At 55.6% G+C, this 21,034-nt stretch overlaps 1 protein-coding gene across 1 annotated transcript in view; it reads right to left on the bottom strand.

Annotated features, from left to right (window-relative positions):
* Window positions 1-21,034, bottom strand: part of DYSF (dysferlin) — a 109,488-nt gene that overhangs the window by 42,791 nt on the left and 45,663 nt on the right. Inside the window, 8 exon segments of the mRNA XM_009999467.1 lie at window positions 33-188; window positions 1,876-2,004; window positions 2,677-2,775; window positions 14,074-14,147; window positions 14,942-15,107; window positions 15,296-15,457; window positions 16,245-16,346; window positions 19,894-19,920. Of these exon segments, the coding sequence (XP_009997769.1) occupies window positions 33-188; window positions 1,876-2,004; window positions 2,677-2,775; window positions 14,074-14,147; window positions 14,942-15,107; window positions 15,296-15,457; window positions 16,245-16,346; window positions 19,894-19,920 (915 nt within the window).

Below are 21,034 nucleotides of genomic sequence, written 5' to 3'. Positions count from 1 at the left end.
AGGGTTCAACAGATCCTCCCCCAGGAGGGTACCTTGCCATTGGGGTCCTTGGGTTGGAGGTGGAAGGCCCGGATGATGTAGACCCTGACGAGACACTCCTGGGGTCCCCTGGCCGGGAGCTGGTGGAACTGCCGGGGCGGCGCCGGGACGCGGGGGTCGTCTGGGAGGGGGTAAATCTTGAAGGAACCCTGGGAAGGACAGATGTGTTCACAGCTGCACTTGCAGACCCACAGGTGGAGATGGGTCTTGGGTGAACAAGCTGCCAACGACCGCCTGGGTGGTTGCATAGAACCATGGTGTGGTTTGGGTTGGGAGGCACCTTTAAGGGCTACCTTGCCCACCCCCCCTGCAGTGAGCAGGGACATCTTCAGCTAGACCAGGTTGCTCAGAGCCCTGTCCAACCTGACCTGGAGTGTTTCCAGGGATGGGGCATCTAAAACTGCAAGGATGCTAGACCAGACCATGTCCTGCCAGGCTCCTCATGGTCAAGGGAGCCAGGAGCAGGGTGGACAGCTGCCCAGACCCTTCATCCCTTGCATGAACACTGATGGACACTCTCTCACACCTCTGCACTGAGCTCCTCTGGCCTCTACACCCTTCACCTCTTCTGCTTCACTTGCCTTTGGGCCTTCAGGCTACCAGAGAGGTGTGAAGGAGCCTGGAGGCCAATGCCAATCACCCTCACCAAGGCTTAGGCTGAGAGTTTCTCTGCAGGGACAGTTCCTGGGTGAGGCTGCAGGTTCCAGGGAGAGGGTTGGGAGCAGGAGAGAGATAAAGCAAAAACTGACAAGTGTTTTATTCACTGGGGCTGATTTCCTCCCAGTGAAGTGGCAGGAAACAGTCCCTGGTGTTGTCTGGGGGAGGAGAGTGCTGGGTAACAGCAGCAAGGGAAAGAAAAACAAACAAACAAACACAAAAAACCCCAAAACCCACACACAAAAACCCTAAAACAAACAACAAACAAACAAAACTTAGAAAAATTAATCCCTTTGTCTTGCAAAGAGGTTGATGGTCAAAAAGAGCAAAGGGTGCATCACTCGGGGCAGACACCTCCAAAGGGAGAGCTCTGAGCACCAGGGTGGGGAGAACATCAGTGCCCACCCAGGCTCCCAGCACCACCCTGCAGGAAGAAGCTGCTCCACTGCTCACAGCCAGCTTTGCCTTAAAGTGGGTTTTTGCTCCAGGGTGATGGAACAACCTAGAGGGCTTGAAGCATGCAAGGAGTGATCAGGGTCATGAAGATGATCAGGGTCATGAAGATGATCCTTGGGCTGGAGCAGCTCTGCTCTGGAGCCAGGCTGGGAGAGTTGGGGTGTTCCACCTGGAGAAGAGAAGGCTCCAGGGAGACCTGAGAGCACCTTCCAGTGCCTGAAGGGGCTCCAGGAAAGCTGGGGAGGGGCTTGGGACAAGGGCAGGGAGGGATGGGAGCAGGGGGAAGGGTTTCCAGCTGGCAGAGGGAGCTGGAGCTGAGATGGGAGGGAGGAATTCTGGGCTGTGAGGGTGGGGAGAGCCTGGCCCAGGTTGCCCAGGGAAGCTGTGGCTGCCCCATCCCTGGCAGTGTTGAAGGGCAGGTTGGATGGGGCTTGGAGCAGCCTGGGCTGCTGGGAGGTGTCCTTGCCCATGGGAGGAGATGATCTTTAAGGTCCCTTCCATCCCAAACTAGTCTGGAACTGTGAGTTTCTAAGGTGGTCACTGCTGGGGTCTCAGCAGCCAGACTGCACAGGCAGGTTGTTCAGACTGGACTCACTGGTCCACTCTTATGGCCCAATTCTCACCCACGTCCTACCCAAAAATAGGGTCCATTGTCAGCACCCCACTCAGCAGCAAGACCATCCCAGCAGCAGCATGTGTTGGCAGAAAGGGACACCATCCCACCTTGAACTCCCCCACGACCGAGGGGTCGTCGCTCGAGTCCTGCGAGCGCCCGCGGTACAGCTTGAAGGTGTGGCAGAAGTCAGAGAGCTGCTCAAAGTCCTCCACCTTCTCCAGCTCCGTCTCGTACACCTGGGGAGGGAGAGATGGGGCTGGAGGGCAGAGACTGCAGAGGTGAACCAGGAGAGTGTCCCCATCCAGCTGGGACAAGACTTGACCCAAGCTCCCTGTTGCCCCCAGGATGGCGATGCAGAGCAGACCTTTGGCAACCCTACAATAAACACCAGCACACCATGGAAGACCCCAAATAAGCCAAGGTGTCACTGAGGGCTTTTTATCAGCCAAAGAGACCTTCCTGCTGGGAAAGACCAGGCAAGGTCTTCTCCATTTTAGCCCTGTTTGGGTCTCTGTGCTGATTATTTGCACTTCTCCTAACAGGGCACCCAAACCTGCCCCTTCCCTCAGCACCCCCTGCTTTTCCTGGCTGTTCCCAGGCAGTTTTCCAGGTGGCAGTTCCCCACCTCCTCTGCCACTTCAAAAAGCAACCATTTCTTGCAGGCTGCAAAGGAGAAAGTTACCAGAAAGGGCTGTACAAAGAAAAAGTGAGTATTCAAAGTAGTTCTTTTGGAAAACAAAAGCACCTGCTCTCTGGGAAAATCATCAAAAGTAATCCTTTTTTTGTTTGTTTTTTTAAATCTGGAAGAAAAAAAAACCTAAACAGTCCAAAAAAAAAGTTCAGAACTTGTGGAAAAACCCACCACAGAGAGCAGGTCCAACGAGCCAGCACCAGCCAAGGCCACTTACCTTCAGGGTGTCAAAGCCCTTCTCTAAGTAGCAGCCACACTTCTCCCTCTCTCCCGTGGACGCGTAGAATTTGCTCCACCAGTCAATGAATTCTTCCTCCTGCAGGCAAGGACACCAAAGTTACACCCCAGCAAAGCCCAGCCATGAACAGCAGCATCTCCAAGAACTGCCAAGGGTGAACTTTTCCAGCCCCACAGCCCAGCCTGGCTCTGGGGGGTCTGTGTCCTGCAGAGGTGATGAAGGTACCGTGACCTCGCCCTGCAGCTCCTCACTCCCTGCTTTCATGGGGCCACTGGGATGTTCCCAGCCCACATCCAGCTGCTGCAGCCTCAGCAACACCACAGGTCTGCACCTATCAGCAGAGAGGATGATTCTCCATGGGAGGATGAGGCTTACAAGCTCACAAGAATCCCAGACTGGTTTGGGTTGGAGGGGATCTTGCAGATCATCCAGTTCCAACCCCCCTGCATGGGCAGGGACACCTCCCACCAGCCCAGGCTGCTCCAAGCCCCATCCAACCTGCCCTTCAACACTGCCAGGGATGGGGCAGCCACAGCTTCCCTGGGCAACCTGGGCCAGGCTCTCCCCACTCTCACAGCCCAGAATTTCCTCCTCATGTCCAACCTGAATCTCCCCTCTTCAAGTTTCAATCCATTACCCCACAAGAAGGACCTTGCAGGGTTTTTGCCCAGCTGGGTGGGGTCTCCCCAAGGCCACACGGGGGATGAGATTACCCCTCATGCTAACTTGGTCCTGACAGCCTCAAATTCAGGGGTGGGGGGAGCTTTGCCTGGAGGGTCTGGGGTTCCTGGGGTGGGAACTGCCTTTCTGGTTTGTATCCCACCCCCTCCCCAACCTCCCACCCCAACAACACGAGCAAATGGATAAAGCACAACAAGCACAAATCTCCTCTGCACAAGAAGTGCTGCCCCCCATCTCAGGGAGAAACAAACTCTCTTCTCACTGAGATTATATGAAGATGTGGGCAAATCTCAACCCACAGGAAGCTTTTCCAAGGAGCATTTCCCCCACCTGCCCCACAAAGTGCCTGGCAGCTCCAGGGCTGCTGTTCCCAGGGCAGAGCTGCCTGCCCTGCCAGCCCCAGCAGGTTTTTAGAAGGGCACCATTTCTGCCATTTCTAGCAGCAGAGATGAAGGGGCTTTGCCTGTGATTCATGAAACATTCCTGAAAAAAAATAATGATCTCTTATTTTAGAAGTCCACAAAATTCCATCCCACTGACCTAATGGAGGAATCATAATAGAGGTTTATTGGGTTTGTGTTTGAAGCCAACGGTGCAGGCTTGAAATTGCTGCCTTGAATAGACACTGTTCTTAATAGAAACATGACATAAATTAACTCTGAGGCCTCTGCTGCCTCCCAGTTGCTGAAAAAGAAAATATAAAAAAAATAAAATTGCCTTTCATCACTTCCCCTGTTTTACAAAAGCTCCAGGGTGACCATCAGGGCTTTCTCCTGCCATTCCCCCAGGGCTGGGTTACAAGGAAAGCACTGCAGCTAATCTGACAACTTCCCCACAGCATCTTCTGCAGGCCCAAGGCACAGAGTTTGGTCAGATGCTGTTTGCTGGTGGCTACTGGAGTTACCAAAAAAATAATAATAATAATCAAAAATTGGGAAGAGTGGGGAAAAAAATCAAAAAAAGAGGGAAGGGAGCAGCTGGAATGTGAATAGCCAAGGACCTGGATCCATCTGCCTGCAGATGGGAAAGCCAGGGAGCACAGCAGCTCCACCCCATGAGGGACTGGATTCAGGGAATTCATTTAGCAACCAAGGCCATAGCCCAGATCCCCCCAGTGTTTCACCTTGGGCAGGCACAGGAGGGTCCTCAGAGTCGGGGTCTGTGCCCTGGAGCAGGTGGGTGAGGGGCCTCAAGCCTCCTGCAGGGCCTCCCCACCTTCTGCATGGACCCCACGGGCAGCATCACTTGTGGGTAAATCCCACCCTGAGTGACTGAAGCCCAACATTTCAGCTTGGAGGGAACCTGCCCAGAGGTGGGAGCTGCTGTCATGCTTGTCAGGAGGTTTGTTGTCCCCCCATCCCCATGCACTCCCTCCTGACCACCACTCCCACAGAGCAGGGACCACCATAGCCTGGACAACTGCATCCCAAGTGCCCTGAGACTGGAGACAGGGCTGCAAACACCTTCCCAGTCCATCCTGACATGAAGTCAAGACTTCTCAAGCTCCCGGGTGCCCAGCTTTGGGTTCTGCTGCTACAGTGGGAAGGTCAATGGAAAAGGAGCCAGGATCATCTCACCAGGCAAGAGCCTGAACGGGACCATTTCATCCACTTTCCAGCTGCTCCATCAGCATCCAGGAAAAGAGCAGCAGGAGAGCCCCTAGCAGGGCTGAGTCCTGGAAGAGGTGAATGCCTTCTGGCCAAAAGCAAGGCATTTCCAAAAATGAAGAAATTCAGATTTGTTTTTAAAATGCCTTTAAAACCAGGATTTCACCAGCAGCTTCTCACATCTCTGGGGTTCTGGCTTGGACCGTCCTCAGACTCATGCTTCACTTCAAGTGTGTAGATCCCTCTGAAGTCAATGAGGTTCTTCAGCCACAGCTTTCAGGGCATTCTGGATCAGGCCTTGGGCTGAGCAGAGCCAGCAGCCACCATTTGTCACCTTCAGATTATCAGGAAGGAGATTTAAGCTGTGCCTGATCTCCAGGTGGGATTTTTACCCAGGGCTGCACTCACTGACCTTGAGGGTCTTGAAATTCCTCCTTCTCCTAGACCCCAAAACTCACACCTGTGTCATCCCAGCAGCTCTCAGGATGTTTTCCAGCTGATTTAGTTTCACCCCAGGGAAGGAATGCATTGGTTTTAACCTCATTTTTACCAGGGAGGCTGAGCCAGAGGTTTCCTGCAACTGCAGCCCCATCCCAGTGGCTGCTTTCCCAGGTGGGGCCAGCAGGAGTCTGGGCTCAGCCAGCACAACCCAGTTTTCACAAAATACCTGGAAATGGCCATTTTGGTCAGGAGGAAAAGGAGATGTGGAAACCTGAGAAGTCACCATGCAGTGGAGATGTTTGGCTTCTGGGGCAACTTAGTCCTTATCATCATCGCCTTAGAGTTGGGGGAAACTGAGGCACAGAGAGGTTAATGTCCAGGAGAGCTGAGCAGGTGTGGAATCATAGAGTGGTTTGGGTTGAAGGGGACCTTGCAGATCATCTAGATCCAACCCCCTGCATGGGCAGGGACACCTCCCAGCAGCCCAGGCTGCTCCAAGCCCCATCCAACCTGCCCTTCAACACTGCCAGGGATGGGGCAGCCACAGCTTCCCTGGGCACGACACAACTGAAGCCTTAATCCCTAAGGTTGCTCTCCTAGTGATCCCACACTCTTGCCCCTGGGAATACAGAGAATTACAGCAATAAAAACCCCACCACTTTTAGAGAAGCTGCCTCCACCTCCAACGTACTCACCCCTCACATCTGGGAGGCAGATTTCCTGCCATGGGGAAGCTCTGCAGATGGGATGAGATGTTCCCTCTAGAACCAGCCTGGACACCCCCAGCTGCAGCTCCCCAGCTGTTGGTTACCAGGCTCTTGCAAGGGATGGCACCTTGCACCCCAGCCTTGGGGAGCCTGGCAGCAGCACCAGCCTGGCCAGCTCAGCTCATTCTCCAGCTCAACTAGCCCAGCCCAGCCCTGGGTGCAGGACATCCCAGTGGAGAGGCCATGGCAAACAGCTGGAGAGGACACAAACTTCTCCAAACACCACAGGTGAGCTCCTTGGGGTTTTCCAACCACGTCCTAAATCCCTCTGCTGCTTCTGCCTCCCTGTGCCAGGGGTCAGCAAACCAAGCTGCTCACTGCTGCATCCTCCAGGTGCTGCTGCAATGCAATGGTTGCAGCTCAGCCCCCCCAGCCACCCAAGCAAGGTGGCAGCTCCCCCCACCCCAGGGAGGCTCCTGCTGCCCAAGGGGCTCCAGCACCTACAGATGCAGAGCAGGAGCCAGTGCAGAAGTGCCTGGGAGGCAGGGAAAAGACAGGTTTTCCCTGCTAGGAGGTCATGTCCTGCCCAAGGCACTGGGGTGGAGGTGTCACCAACTGTGCTTGGGACTTCACACCCACCTACCTTCCTGAGGGGAAGGCTTTTTCATGCTAACAACTTCCCCACGTCCTTGAACTCCAACCTCTTTGCAAGAGGGACCCACCTTTGGGTTACCCTTGGATTAACCTGCTCCTTCAACCTGGTTCCTCCAACCTGGCCCAGGGACCTGCCCAAGCCCTGAGCAGCACGTGCAGGAAGCAAAACCACTCAGGAGCAAACCACACACCTCCACCCAGGGAGGCTGCAAGAGGCCTTGGCTTGTCCTTCCCTTAAGTTCACACCTCAAGGTGTGAGCAGACAGATGTTCAAAAGAGAAATTATCTATTTCTGCTGATTCCCCTTTTCCACTTTGCTGTTAATTTTGCTCAGAAGTGGATGCAACTGTTGGGTTTCATTGGGTTTTTCCCCATCCTGCCCAGCCCACCTGAAGGCAGCCTCACACACACCTTCTTGCCACCATTTTCCCTCCAGCCCATGGCTTCTATTTTGGAGATGCTTCCCTCTGCAAGCCCACCTGCTGGAAAGCCAGCTGGCCATGAAGGTTGGTCCAGGAGAGCTTTCACCCATCACCTGGGGCAGTGCCAAGGGCCTCCCTCAAGCATGCAGGGAACACCAGGAGAAAAAAAGTGACAGCAAGAACATGGCAGGGGCAGTGCTGGGCTGCAGAGGGGCTTGGAGGCTGCTGCCAGCAGGAGACATCCAACACCAACAGCTCTTCCAACTCACAGTAACAGCATAAGCCATAAAATATGTGCTCTGATTTGGAACCAGCAGACACAGCAAAGAAGCAATTATTCCAAATAGTTTACAGATTTCTGACTTTTGTTGTTGCTTGGCCTGGGTTCACTTTGCTAACTTGTCATTTGATGGGTTATTTGTACTTCTTGCAACCACAGCCTTGCAAGCCAAAATCATGGTGCAAATAACTGCATAGAAAGCACCTTGAAGTGCTTCTCAGGGCAGCACAGAAGCTCCTCGTTGCAGTCCCATAGCCCAGAGGTGTCTGAGGGCTCCTGGTGAGCTCCTCTGCCCTGGGAGATGCCCAAGACCCACCCGACTCCTGCTGCTGCTGCAGCAACGTGAGGCTGGTGGAAAGGAGATCACAGGCTCCCAGAATCATTCTGGTTAGAAAAGACTTTAAAGATCACCAAGTCAAACCATAATCCAATTCCACCAACCAATAACCCAACTCTACCAAGTCCAGTGCAAACCCACGTCCCTCAGCACCATCTCCAGGGCTTGGAAACCCCTCCAGGGATGGGGACTCCCCCCCTGCCCTGGGCAGCCTGGGCCAGGCCCTGACACCCCTTGCCAGGCAGGAATTGTTCCCCAGATCCAACCTCAACCTCCCCTGGCACAACTTGAGGCCGTTCCCTCTCGTCCCAGGGCTTGTTCCTGGGGAGCAGAGCCCGACCCCCCTGGCTCCAACCTCCTCTCAGCAGCTGCAGAGCCAGCAGGTCTCCCCTCAGCTCCTTTGCTCCAGGCTGGACACCCCCAGCTCCCTCAGCTGCTCCTGCTCACCCTTGTGCTCCAGCCCCTTCCCCAGCTCCCCTGCCCTTCCCTGGACACGCTCCAGCCCCTCCATGTCCTTCCTGTCCTGAGGGGCCCAGCCCTGCCCCCAGGACTCGAGGTGCCCCCTCCCCAGTGCCCAGCACAGGGACACGATCCCTGCCCTGCTGCTGCTGCCCACCCTGCTGACACCAGCCAGGATGCTGGTGGCCTCCCTGCCCACCTGGCAAGGTGTCTATCAGGGGCTTCTGCATGCAAAAGCTACAGCTGCCACGAAGCTGCAGCCCCTTTCTTCTGTGCTCTGCTTGCTTGAATTAAATCTGTTTTCAGTGAATGAAAGCCCAGTTTATCTTCCCTTCCACCACATAGTCAGACCTCAAAGGGCAACTATTCCTCCCAAAGACACAGGATAAGCAACACCTCTGAGCTGACCTTCTTCCAAAGGTCTGGGCTGACTCACTGGTGGTTTCCAGCCCAGGGCTGAAGTGCATGGACACAGCTCCTGGCACGGGTTGTGGGAAGGAGTCACTGCTTAATGAAGTGAAAGAGTGAAGAGCAACAAATTCATTCTGGCCTAAAACATGTGAGAAGAACTTGTGCAGGTCTTGGCAGGAACAGCCCGTGTCCTGTAACTCATGGGCTGGTACCAAGAGGGATCTTAAGAGGGTTGAAGAGTCCCAGGTCTGTTAGGGATGAATTTGGGGCATGGCACAGAAGTGCTCCTCTGGAGTGTTGGCCCTGTGAAAGCACAGCAGCTTCACTGCCCTTCACACCAACCTGGGAACATCCCAAATGCCTGATTTTGTCATCAGAAATGCACAAAGGCAGTGGGAGACACTTTTCCTGGAGAAGAGAAGGCTCCAGGGAGACCTTAGAGCAGCTTCCAGGGCCTGGAAAAGCTGGGGAGGGGGTTGGGACAAGGGCAGGGAGGGATGGGAGCAGGGGGAAGGGTTTCCAGCTGGCAGAGGGAGCTGGAGCTGAGATGGGAGGGAGAAATTCTGTGCTGTGAGGGTGGGGAGAGCCTGGCCCAGGTTGCCCAGGGAAGCTGTGGCTGCCCCATCCCTGGGGGTGTTGAAGGGCAGGTTGGATGGGGCTTGGAGCAGCCTGGGCTGCTGGGAGGTGTCCCTGCCCATGCAGGGGGGTTGGAACCTGATGATCTTTAAGGTCCCCTCCAACCTACACCATTCTGTGATTCTATCTGTCACTGCTGAGGTGCTCCCTGGCATTTCCACCTTCCCTGGGAGTCAGAACTGGATGACTTGTAAAGGTCCCTTCCAACCAAAGCCATTCTAAGGTTCCATGATCTCCCCTATCCCCAAACATCCAGGGCTCCAGGCACTGCACAACTGCAAGAACCAGGGTTGTGCAAAGCCCTGCTGATGAGAAGAAACCTTCCTTGGGGTGAAACCTGGCTCTCATGGAAAGCCAACAACTCCTTAGCTCAACTTAACCAACACAATGCCCAGGACTTGTCACAGTCCCTGAGCTGGAACACGGAGGAGCACAGGGCTCCCACCAAGTCCTCAGCCAAGCCACTGCATCCACCCAGGACACACCATCCCCACGGAGCTACCAGGCTCTGCTGGAGCAGGCAGAGAAGCCAGAGGCTGTTGGGAAGGCATCTGACCTCGAGCACATACAAACTGCCAGCACCACGAGGACCAGAGGGAGGAAATTCCTCATCCTGCCTCCCGGAGACCAACCTCAGTTTCCTTTGGCAGGAAGGGGCAGGGTTGCTGGGATGGACACCCCTGTGGCACCAGGACACCCCCATGCTCTAGGGCACCAAGGGCATCTTTCCCAGAAAGCAAAGCCTCAGTTTCCAGCAGGGTTTCCATGGACACACATGGACCATTCCTAGAACTCATCCATCAAGCAAGGAAGTTAGAAATGGGGCAATACATACATGAGGCTGGACCCAGGGAGCTGGGATGTTAATTAGTGCTGAGCTGGTCAGGCCCTCTGCAAGCTACAAATTAAAATGATTGGTTAGCAATGGGGTTAGAGAACCAGGGTTTAACAGACATCAGCAAAAGCACAATTCAGGGTGGACCCAGATGCTGCAGCCTTCCTTCCCCCACCTCCTGGCTCAGGAAGCTGAGGGCTCCTCAGACATGGTCTCCTGGGTGGGGTTTGGGTTTGCATGGATGTTCATCCAGTGGGACAGGGTTGGAATGGTTGCAGAGAACAGATGGGCTATTAAAGAGGGAAAAAAGGGGGAAAACCCACATGGCAGAAAAGCTGTTGATATTTCTCAGCACAGGACAGTGTCTCCTCCCATGGACATGGAGGGCTTGCAAAGGCAGAAGCCACCTTCATCACAGGAGCCAAAGAGGACTCTGACCTGGGTGTTTTTAACACAGAGGGGTTAGGAGGGCTCAGGAGCAAGGGCTGGTACCAAAAAACCCACCAAGCATGAGAGCACCTTGCTCTTGGCAAACCCAGAGCTGCTGCCATCAGGCAGCCCTGCTTCAGTCTGGCAAAATGTGGTTCCTTCAGGAAGGGGAGGGGGAGAAATGAGATGTTCTCACCAGAAAATAGTTGGTTTGGAGCATCAGGCTTCCCCTAGGTCCATCAAACCAGACATGCATCAGACCTTGGGCAAAGCCAACCCCCTGGATTTACAGCTGCTTCCTGGGGGAAAGGCTCCCCCAGGACTATTTGATCAGAAGAAAGGAATGTCTGCTCATCCCTTGAAACTTCAGGTGGACCTCCTGGTTGTCCTTCCTGCTCTGCCTGCCATGGGGATGAGGACCCCCAGGAAGGGCAGGGAGAGGAAGGGGAGGCCACGGGGGCAGAGCAGGCAGGAACAGGGGCAGATCCACACCCAGCTCAGCCCAGACACCCCACGGTGGGTCCTCCCCACTCAGCCCTTGCAAAGCCCCTCTCTGTGCTCACCCCCTGAGAAGCAACCTGGAAGGGCTCAGCCCAGGAGACCTTGCCACAGAAAAACTGCTTCTTCTGTGAGTTTTAGGAGCTTTTTTTTCCCCTTTGCCTTCAGTCACCCTGATGTTTGCAGCTCGTGTGCACAGAGACTTGTTTTAAATAGACCTGGGGCTGAACTTCTCCCCCTGCTTGGACACGATGGACAACACAGAGAGCAGCCTCAGAGCAGAGGGGGCTTCACTGTCTGGTGGTTTTCTCTGCTTCAGATGAGGGCAACAAAGCCACCCTCTGTTCCAGTCACCCACCAGAGAAGGGACCACAGGCAGGCTTGGCAAGGAGAGAGGGAGGCTCTGGAGCCACACAGTGACACACACCCTGGCTCCTGCTGCCAAGGGCACCACTGGCAGAGCAACTGGTGCCACCTCCTGACCCTCTCTCCAAGGAATCCTGCCCATCCCAGGTGCTGCAGGCTGTCCTTCTGCTCCACTGCAGCATTTCTGCTGAAAACGGACCCAAAAACCAAGAAAGGAGGAGAGTTGAAACTGTAGATTGGAGAATATGGGGGGAGGAGGGGGATAAAAAAATTCAGTCAAAGCAACCCCAGAGGTGGGTGGATTTTTCTCTTAAAAAAATAAGATATTGTGTCCTTGCAGCTGTCTGGAGATGCAGCTGCAAAACCAGTTCCCCCCATTGCTGCCCCATCTGTGGCTGTGGGTCAAGAGGGAGCAGAAAATCCCTCTGCTGGGGGTCTCAGCCCGTGGATAAAGCAAAGCCCTCCTGGTCTCTGGCATCTTCCTGTCCTTCATAGATGCCCCCAGCCCTTGGATGAGGCCTGTGCCCACCACTGCAGCAGCAGCAAACCCTTCCCTGGGTGCTTTGAGCCCTTCCTGAGGACCCATCCCACCCACAGCTGCCCCTGCAGAGGGTCTCACCACCTTGGTGGAGGTGCTGGGTGCCACCAGCTCCCCTGGGGCAGCAAAGGGCCACTGCTCCCCAAGCATCACAGAGCTGCTCAGAGGTGAGGTCAGGACCTGCCCACGATATTCTCTGACCTTGCTTTTCTCCCAAGCACCTTCTGGGCCAGAAAAAGGGGTTTTTTTTGGATTTGCAGAAGTGAAGGTTCCCATTCCAGGACTGGTTTGGGTGTGTTTTTCACAGACATGCTCCAGTTGCTCCCCTGATGCAGGATGAAGCACAATGGTAAATTATCCAGACAGATCCTGAAATGGCCAAGGAAGGGAAGGGCAGGAGCTTCCCAGGGGGGTTTGCTGTCTGGAGTTGCTTTTTCCTTTCAACATTTGTCCACTTGGCCCAGCGTTTTCAAACTCCACTCTCCAGTTCCTAATCTCTTCTGAACATCTGAGGAGAAGATGCCAGCAGCCCAGGGAGCTGAGGATGTGAGTGTCCCACCTCTTGGCTGGTGGGGAACCTAAAAGACCAGCTCATTTCATGGAACAGCAGAATCACTGAGGTTGGAAAAGATGCTTAAGGTCTTCGAGTCCAACCATAAACCCACCACTGCCAAGCCCACCACTAACCCATGTCCCTGTTTGGCCATGGGGTGGCCTTGCCTGAGAGCATCAATGTGGATCTCATCAGTGCTTGGCCTAGGGAGGCATCTGGAGTCCAGACCACAACACTTTGGAGTCCTGCACCCTCAGCTTTTGCCAAGCACTGGCCAAAATCTTAATTCTTCCTTCTCCCAAAGCCCAAAAGGCTGGAACCAGGCAGAGGCTGCAGGGGTGCAAAGTGTCCTCCTGCTTCAGCAATGTCTGCTCAGGTGTGGGAAGGACTTGCATGGCACCCACCTGAGGTGAACACCTCAGTGCTAAGGGTGCAGCAAGGAGAGAGGTGCAGCTCCAGCTTGGAATGTCCATGGGACAACCTGATGCTGGGACCCCAGTCTGAGTCCAGGCTGGGACACAACTGCAAATACTTGATGGCACAGATCAGTGGATCATGAAGCCCTCATAAAGAGAAACACTGAGGTGCCACCAAGGAGGTGAATGAGGAGCAGAAGCATCAATGCATCACATTTCATCTAAATTCATCTGGCTGTTATGGGCAGTGAGACAAGGCCAGAGGCTCCCTGAGAGGCAGATCTCCTATGGAACATCTTCTACCTTCACACAGCACCCACAGCCCTCAGAACAGGGAGGAAGGAAATGCCCAGAGCTCATTAACCACACCAAAAGGAATGGGACACCATGAGAAGCTCCACCAAATGTCTCTGACAACACTTCCAGCTGCTCCTCAGCAACCAGGGTCACCTCTAGGTTTGTCCATCACACACACACGTCAGGTCTCTGCCTCCAAGAGGACACATCTGCTGGCAAAGAAACCCAAAGGCTAGAGAAATGCAAAGCACCAACAGGACCAGTGTCACCAGGACCAGTGGTTGTGGTGAGGACAACTGAGCCTCAGGGAACCTTTGCTTCCAGGGTGGCCTTGGACAAGCTGTCCCAGCATCAGCTCAGCCTCCCCAGTGCTGGGGTGGGTCCCTCAGGGCTGTCACCTCCTTGGGGCAGTGACTGTCACTTCCAAGAGAGAAGCCAGATCAGCAGGGCCCTCAGGGGGTGTGCAGACCTTCTTCAGCCTCAGACCAAACCACCCATTTGAGGAAGAGCCCCTGGAGGGCAGAGCCTGGCCTGGAGAGAGGCTGCTCTGCTCTCCTGGTGCCTCCCTCCCAGCAAGGCACACCTGACCCCTCCTGTTTGGGTGAGAAACATGGATCTGTGGTTGCTCCTTGTGGAGGGGGGAGGAGAAGGGGGGAAAACAGAGGTGGAAACTGCCAAAGGAAGGTTAAAACCAGGTGGCCCCACCTCAGAGACCTGCGTTGGTCTCCAGCACAGCTCTGTGCCTGCACAAGTTCTCCCGTGTCACACAAAGCAGCAAAATCTTCCCACCCCCGGGGGGTTCTTCCTACCTGGACAGGAATCAGAGGCTCTTTGTCATCAATGTCAATCAGGACGTCGTCCCTGGGCGTGAGGCTCACGGCGTCTGCAACCAGAGCAGGCACCAGCATGGTGAGGAGGTGGGAGAAGCCTCAAAGCCAAGTCACCTTGGTCGTGCTCCAGGAGCAACCTCAGCCCTGCCCAGAACCTTCACACCAGCCAAAGCTCGTGTTCCTGCAGGCTTGGCCAAGGGACAGCCCATCTCAGCAACCAACCCCAGAGCTCAGCTCCTCCTTGGCACCTTCTGGGCTTTTTGCATCTCACCCACAGCTGGGCTGAGCTAAATGTAGGACAGAGAGTGACCCAAAGCTCCTCCATGAGCAGGTGTTGGGCTCTGCTCCCCAGGAACAAGGGATGGGACAAGAGGGAATGGCCTCAAGTTGTGCCAGGGGAGGTTGAGGTTGGATCTGGGGAACAATTCCTGCCTGGCAAGGGTTGTCAAAGGAGCTGAGGGGAGACCTGCTGGCTCTGCAGCTGCTGAGAGGAGGTTGGAGCCAGGGGGGTCGGGCTCTGCTCCCCAGGAACAAGGGATGGGACAAGAGGGAATGGCCTCAAGTTGTGCCAGGGGAGGTGGAGGTTGGATCTGGGGAACAATTCCTGCCTGGCAAGGGGTGTCAGGGCCTGGCCCAGGCTGCCCAGGGCAGGGGGGGAGTCCCCATCCCTGGAGGGGTTTCCAAGCCCTGGAGATGGTGCTGAGGGACACGGGGCAGTGGGGCCTGGGCAGGGCTGGGGGAAGGGTTGGACTTGATGATCTTTAGGTTCTTTTCCAACCCAGGTGACTCTGGTTGCTGGAGCAGGGCACGGGTGGGCAGCCAGCCTGGTCCCAGGGGCAGCACCCACCTGAGTGCTCCTGGGGTCCCTCTGCCTCCTCTCGGTAGGGGTCCCAGTAGAAGCCCTCCAAGGCGTGGATGGTGCACTGCCCCACCACGGGCCTCCTGCCAAAGGGCCTGTTGTCAATGACCTTGATGATGATGGGAGGGCTGTACAGGCTCTCCTTGGGCAGGCGCTGCGGGGAGAGGGGACACGTAACCACACGGGGCAGAGAGAAAGCACAGCTGCTCTTCACCTCCCCAGAGGGAACCAAGGCAGAGCAGGGCTTCACCATGGGATGCTTTTTCGGTGGCATCTCTGCAGGTCCTGCCCAGCCAGCTCTGCCCTGACCCCACCAGTGCAGGCTGGGGAGCAGGTCCTCACCGCTTCCATGTAGAGCACGCAGATGTCAAAGTTGGGGTTCTTCTTGACGTTCTTGATGACACAGGACTGCACGAGCTGCCCCCCACACTCCACCAGCAGGCTGGGTGAGGTGACACTGGCCAGCTGGTAGCTCTTGAGGTTCCTCAGCCCCCAGGCCAGGATCTGAAGGGTGAGAGGGACAGAGAGTGAGCCAAAGGTCTGCCTCCAGGTCTCTCACTGAGCTTCTCAGCAATGGAGGTAAACCTGAAGGTTGGCCCACCAAGAAGCAGAGATTAATCAACCATGTGGGACACCAGGTGCTGGGAGAAGCCAGGTCATTCAGCAAGCCCTTCTCTGCATGCATCAATACACCAGGTCCACAACTGCCTCCCTGCTAATGGGGTATCTCTGGTTGGGGCAAGTATCCCACAGAATCACCAAGGCTGGAAAAGACCTGTAAGATCACCAAGTCCAGCCTAGGACCAACACCACCACATTGGCACGAAGTTCCCCACGTGTGAGGCAGACTGTCCTACAAACCAAGCATGGGGCAGGGCTGTGCTCTGCCCCAGGACCCAACTGCTCGGTGGGACTCGTTTCCCCAGCAAGACAACACGTTTGGACTGACAACCCAAGGGAAGAACCAGGTCCCGGCAGTGCCAGGACCCTGTGCCCACAGAGTCTGGCTCAGATCCCATTTCTGGGTCTCGTCCCCCAGCAGGGACACACGTCAGAGGTGCTGCCCTGCAGGGGGGTCCCCCAGCACCCACCTCGATGGCCGTGCGCTGCAGGACAGGCTTGATCCCCTGGGGCACCATGTAGATGTTGGGCCCAAGGGAAGAACCAGGTCCCGGCAGTGCCAGGACCCTGTGCCCACAGAGTCTGGCTCAGATCCCATTTCTGGGTCTCGTCCCCCAGCAGGGACACACGTCAGAGGTGCTGCCCTGCAGGGGGGTCCCCCAGCACCCACCTCGATGGCCGTGCGCTGCAGGACAGGCTTGATCCCCTGGGGCACCATGTAGATGTTGGGCTGCAGCTGGGGTGGGGGGTAGGGCAGGTCAGAGTCTGCAGCCTGTGGGGAGCAGAGACACCAGGGGCACGTCAGGCCATGCCAGGAGGGGACAGCAACCCCACCAACCCCACCTCCCCCTCCCCAGGCTGTGTCCTTCACCAAGTCCCCTCTCTGCAAAACTCGTCTCCCCCCACAAGTCCAGGACACCTGGAGGGGAGGAGGTGAGAGCTGGAGGTCAATGTGCTTGCAGATGCTTCCTGTTCATCAAGCAGGTGATTCCCTGAGCCTTCTCAAGGGAGCCAAGAGGGATCTGCCCTCCTTCCTGCAGCCTGGTGGAGGGAAGGAGGGGATGGAAGGGCAGAACCTCGGGGAGGCAGCTCAGCAGGAGGGTGAGGAGAGGGGGGGAAGCTGCAGCACAGGGTTAATCAGTGAAACAGACCTGATGGAGCTGGGTGGAGGGAGGACGTGGGACCTGCTGCCCCTTCCCTGGGATGGAGGGGCAGCATCACCTCTGGATGCAGGAAGGGGCTGCTGTCCATCCCACATCCCTACAAAGCACAGCTGGGAGCTGCCAGGCTGTGGCCACAGCACAGGGCTCAGGGGAAGCCATCTGTGCTCCCTGGGTACACAGCAGAGCAGGTCACACAGGGCAAGACCCAACCTAGAGGGCAAGGGAGGGATTAAAAATCTGCCTGGATGGAGGAGTGAAGCAGGGAGCCAGACACCCCTGAGCCCTCAGACAGGAGGGGCTCTGGGCCTGCCCAGGGTTCAGGTTCTTCTTGACCCTCCTCTTGGAGTCCAGAGCCACAAAAAGGCAGGAATGAAACAAAACCTCTCAAGATGCAGCAACCCTCAGCCAAGGGCAGCTGGAACCCCTTCAGGAGCCTGGTGTTCCTTGCAGGCTGGGCTGTTACTGCATGAAACCACGTGTGTGTTGCAGCTCCAGGTTTGCACAAGCCCCATGAAGGGGATTTTCCCAGGGGCACCTTGGATACACCAGGTGCTGGGCTTGTGTTGGCACTGGCAGGTGCTGGTGGCAGCTGCATCAAGCTGCCTGTCAGCTGAAGACTTTCTGATAGTCCATTCTGGGGCAGATGTCTGAGTTCCTACCCAGGGCAGGCACCACCTCCCGTGCTCCACGTGCTCCCAGGAATGGTTAGGAAAAGGGAAGCAGGGCAAGGGAAGGTTATCTGGGAGGTGAGTGCCAAGGAGCAGGGAGAGGTGCAGAGCATCCCCAGCATTGCTCAGGTGCTCAGCACTTCTGGTGACCCACCTGCTTCCCCAGGCTGTGAAGACATTGCCCCCTCAACATGAGCTGATCCTTCCCCGGGGTAGAGGAACAGACCAAATGGCCCTTAAAGAGCCACCCCCAGCTTTTGTTTGGGACCCACAGCACCCAGAGCCCTCCAAGATACCTAAGCATGGACTGAATCAAGAAGAATCTGAGAAACACAGAATTGTTTTGGTTGGAAAAGACCCTTAAGATCACCAAGTCCAAGCAGTAACCAGTAACTGCCAAGGCCACCACTGGCCCATGTCCCCAGGAGCCTCAGTCTGTCCATGTAGATAGAGTGAAAAATGTTGGTTTCTAGCTTTAAATGTGCTGAAATGCAACTTCAGTTGCATAAGGGAGATGCAGAAGTGCCCCAGCCCACCTCCAGCCCCCCAGGCTCCCTCCACACACCCTGTGAGATGGATGCTCAGACTCATCCCAAAAAGGGAGTTTTTTTACCCTAAGAGGGCACCTCAGTCTTCACTGATGCAAACAGTACATGTTGCATTTCCTTATCACCACTGGGGGCCAGAGGTCATTGCAATCCAGCTGTGCCCTGGCAAATCTGTATGGGAGAAGGGGAAAGCCTTGGAGAACCTCCTGCCTGTTCCTCATTAGCTTCCCCAGGTTCAACAGCAGCTTTGCAGGCCAACAGTGCACACTTGGCTCCTAACACTGTGGCATCTTCAGCTAAGCTGTAGCCTTTTCTAACTCCTTCTCAAGCCCTGCTGCTCTCCTGGCTCTTTTGTAGTCATTCTCCTGGGTCTCCACCGAATGAAGGAGCATTAAATGTTCCCCCAGGTGGGACAGAAATGAGCAGTGAGACATGGGGGTGAGGCAGGAGCAGGGAGAGTTAAGGGGGGAAGTGAGAATTCCCAGACACAGCTCTCAGCCCAGACACAGCCAGGGGGATGGAGAAGACATCCATGAAAAGGCCCATGGGGTCTGCAGGTGGGATGGTTTGAAGGAGACAAGCCAGAGGGACTCAGGGTGAAAGGAGATCATCTAGTCCAACCCTGACTTTGATACAGGGTTGGAAGAGAGATGGGTGAAGGTCAACACAGCTCAGACCAGTCAGAACAGTGGCTGGCAACGTCTCCCATTTTAAGCACACAACTGGGCCATGTTGATTCAAGGGGGGGGACTCAAATCCCAGTGCCAAAGGCTCCTCCCATTGGCACAAGATGCAGTGGAAGGAAGCCTGGTGCCCACCAGATCATTCAGATCCATCATGGGCCTGAATGATGCATCTATGAGCCTGATTCTCCACGAGGCTCAGGGCACTGGAGACCTCAGGCTGGCATCACTCCTCTGGATGCAGCCTCAGTGCCTTGTTCTTGATGGGTTTCCTGGGGGGCAGGTGGGTCAGGCCAAGCCATGTCTGAAGGAGCTGGGGTCTCTGAGAGTCTCTGTTGTGATTTTGCTTGGTTTCTGAGCAGCAGCAGAGGAAGAGAGGAGGGTTGGGTGTTTGAGTATGAAAGGTACCCATTGGAGGAGGCCCTCGTAGAACAAGGCAGGGGTGCAGAGCTTGGAGCCCCATCCATGGCAGTGGCAAGAAATGGAGGAGAAAGAGCAGATGGTTATGTTTCAGGTCATCCATCTCAGCCCACACGGAGCACCAAGATGAGCCCCAGACCATCAGGAAAGGCTGCTTGGGTGGAAGAAACCCATCTTCCAAAACGTGCTTGTCCCATCCAACCTGTCATGGAAACATGGCCAGGCTCCTTCCCTGCCCCAGCTCCCTCTTAGCTCATCTCCAGGACTTTGGGGTTAACTGGCTCCTAGGGCCACCACAACACTCAAACAGAGACATCCCTTGCAGAGCTCCCTGCTTTGTTGTTACAAGACCTGGGCAGCACTTGGTTCAGCTGGGGATCTTCTCTGGAGGACCCACAAGACCTGGGCAGCAGCTTTGACAGGTTGCCCAAGCAGCAGCTTGAGATCCTGGGGAGTCTATGTCATTCCAAGCAACTGGAACAGTTCAGCACGTGCCCCAGTTCATGGCAAACCCTCCCATGAAAAGCTGCAGACATTTCAGTTGGGATCCCAGCAGAGGTTCAACCAAAGGTCAGCCCAGCATTTAGGCTCCTACAGGCATCATTTGAAGGGTTGGGCACCACCAGACACTCATGCACACACATCCCACAGAGGTTCAATATAACCTGACATTGGGAACACGTGGTGGGTTAAGCATGGAGCCCATCAACCACCTCCTGCTGGTGACCACTAAACACTTGATCCTATGGACTGGACTCTGAAAGGAAGTGGCTGCACCTGGAGGCACAAATCTAACAACACCCAAGACAAAAAGACAACTAAGTCTTACAGACTCACCTCATCCAGGCTGGAGGACAGTTCATTCTGTTTGGAAAAGAGAAGGGAAGTTCAGAGTTAGAGCAACACTCATCCCCAAAACCCTCCTGTGCCTTTGAATTGTAGAAAAAGGTGCTTTCCCAGTTCCTGCACAGCCCCAGGCCCGAGGCTGGGGAAGGAACCAGGACAGGCAACCAACCAACAGCTCAAACCCAGCATCAGCTGCTGCCTTGGCTCAGCCAGGCTGCAGGGGGGGAAAATGCTGGAGCAGCTGGGAAGTCCAGCCCTTCATGGTGGGAATGCTGCAGTGATCCCAGGCAGGAAGGTCAGAGTGTGCTGGAGACCTGTGTCTGGGGGATTGTATCTGGAATGGGGGACGTTTGCCCTGTCTCATGGATTTCATGTGAGCTGAGCCACTTGCTGCAGCTCTGCACGAGGAAACTGGCATCTCTTCATGGGGATTCCTGCATCCTAAAATCATAGAATGACTTGGGCTGGATCATCTAGTTTCAACCTCCCTGCATGGGCAGGGACACCTCCCAGCAGCCCAGGCTGCTCCAAGCCCCATCCAACCTGCCCTTCAACACCCCCAGGGATGGGGCAGCCACAGCTTCCCTGGGCAACCTGGCCCAGGCTCTCCCCACCCTCACAGCCCAGAATTTCTCCCTCCCATCTCAGCTCCAGCTCCCTCTGCCAGCTGGAAACCCTTCCCCCTGCTCCCATCCCTCCCTGCCCTTGTCCCAAGCCCCTCCCCAGCTTTCCTGGAGCCCCTTCAGGCACTGGAAGGTGCTCTCAGCTCTCCCTGGAGCCTTCTCTTCTCCAGGCTGAACACCCCAACTCTCCCAGCCTGGCTCCAGAGCTGCTCCAGCCCTCCCAGCATCTTTGTGGCCAAGTCTGGGCTGAGGAGCTGCAAAGAGGAGAAAGGCATTACCTCAAATCCTGGGATGTGGTGGACAGCTGGCTGTGGGGAGAAAGAACACACACTTTGATTGGGATTTAGAGATCCTCTCCCCAGGCTTCAGCCCAGCACTGAGCCCCTTCCCACCAGCTCTGCTAAATGTGTCCCATCACAGCCCTGTGCTGAGTGTCACAGCTGGGTCTGCCCAGAGCAGAAACTGAGCACAGGCAGCCACAGAGCTGCTGAGCCCATAGAATCCACGGC

Source organism: Chaetura pelagica, unplaced genomic scaffold, assembly GCF_000747805.2.
Source record: "Chaetura pelagica isolate M959 unplaced genomic scaffold, ChaPel_1.0 scaffold305, whole genome shotgun sequence".
Taxonomy (NCBI): domain Eukaryota; kingdom Metazoa; phylum Chordata; class Aves; order Apodiformes; family Apodidae; genus Chaetura; species Chaetura pelagica.
This window is presented reverse-complemented; position numbering and strand designations above follow the sequence as displayed.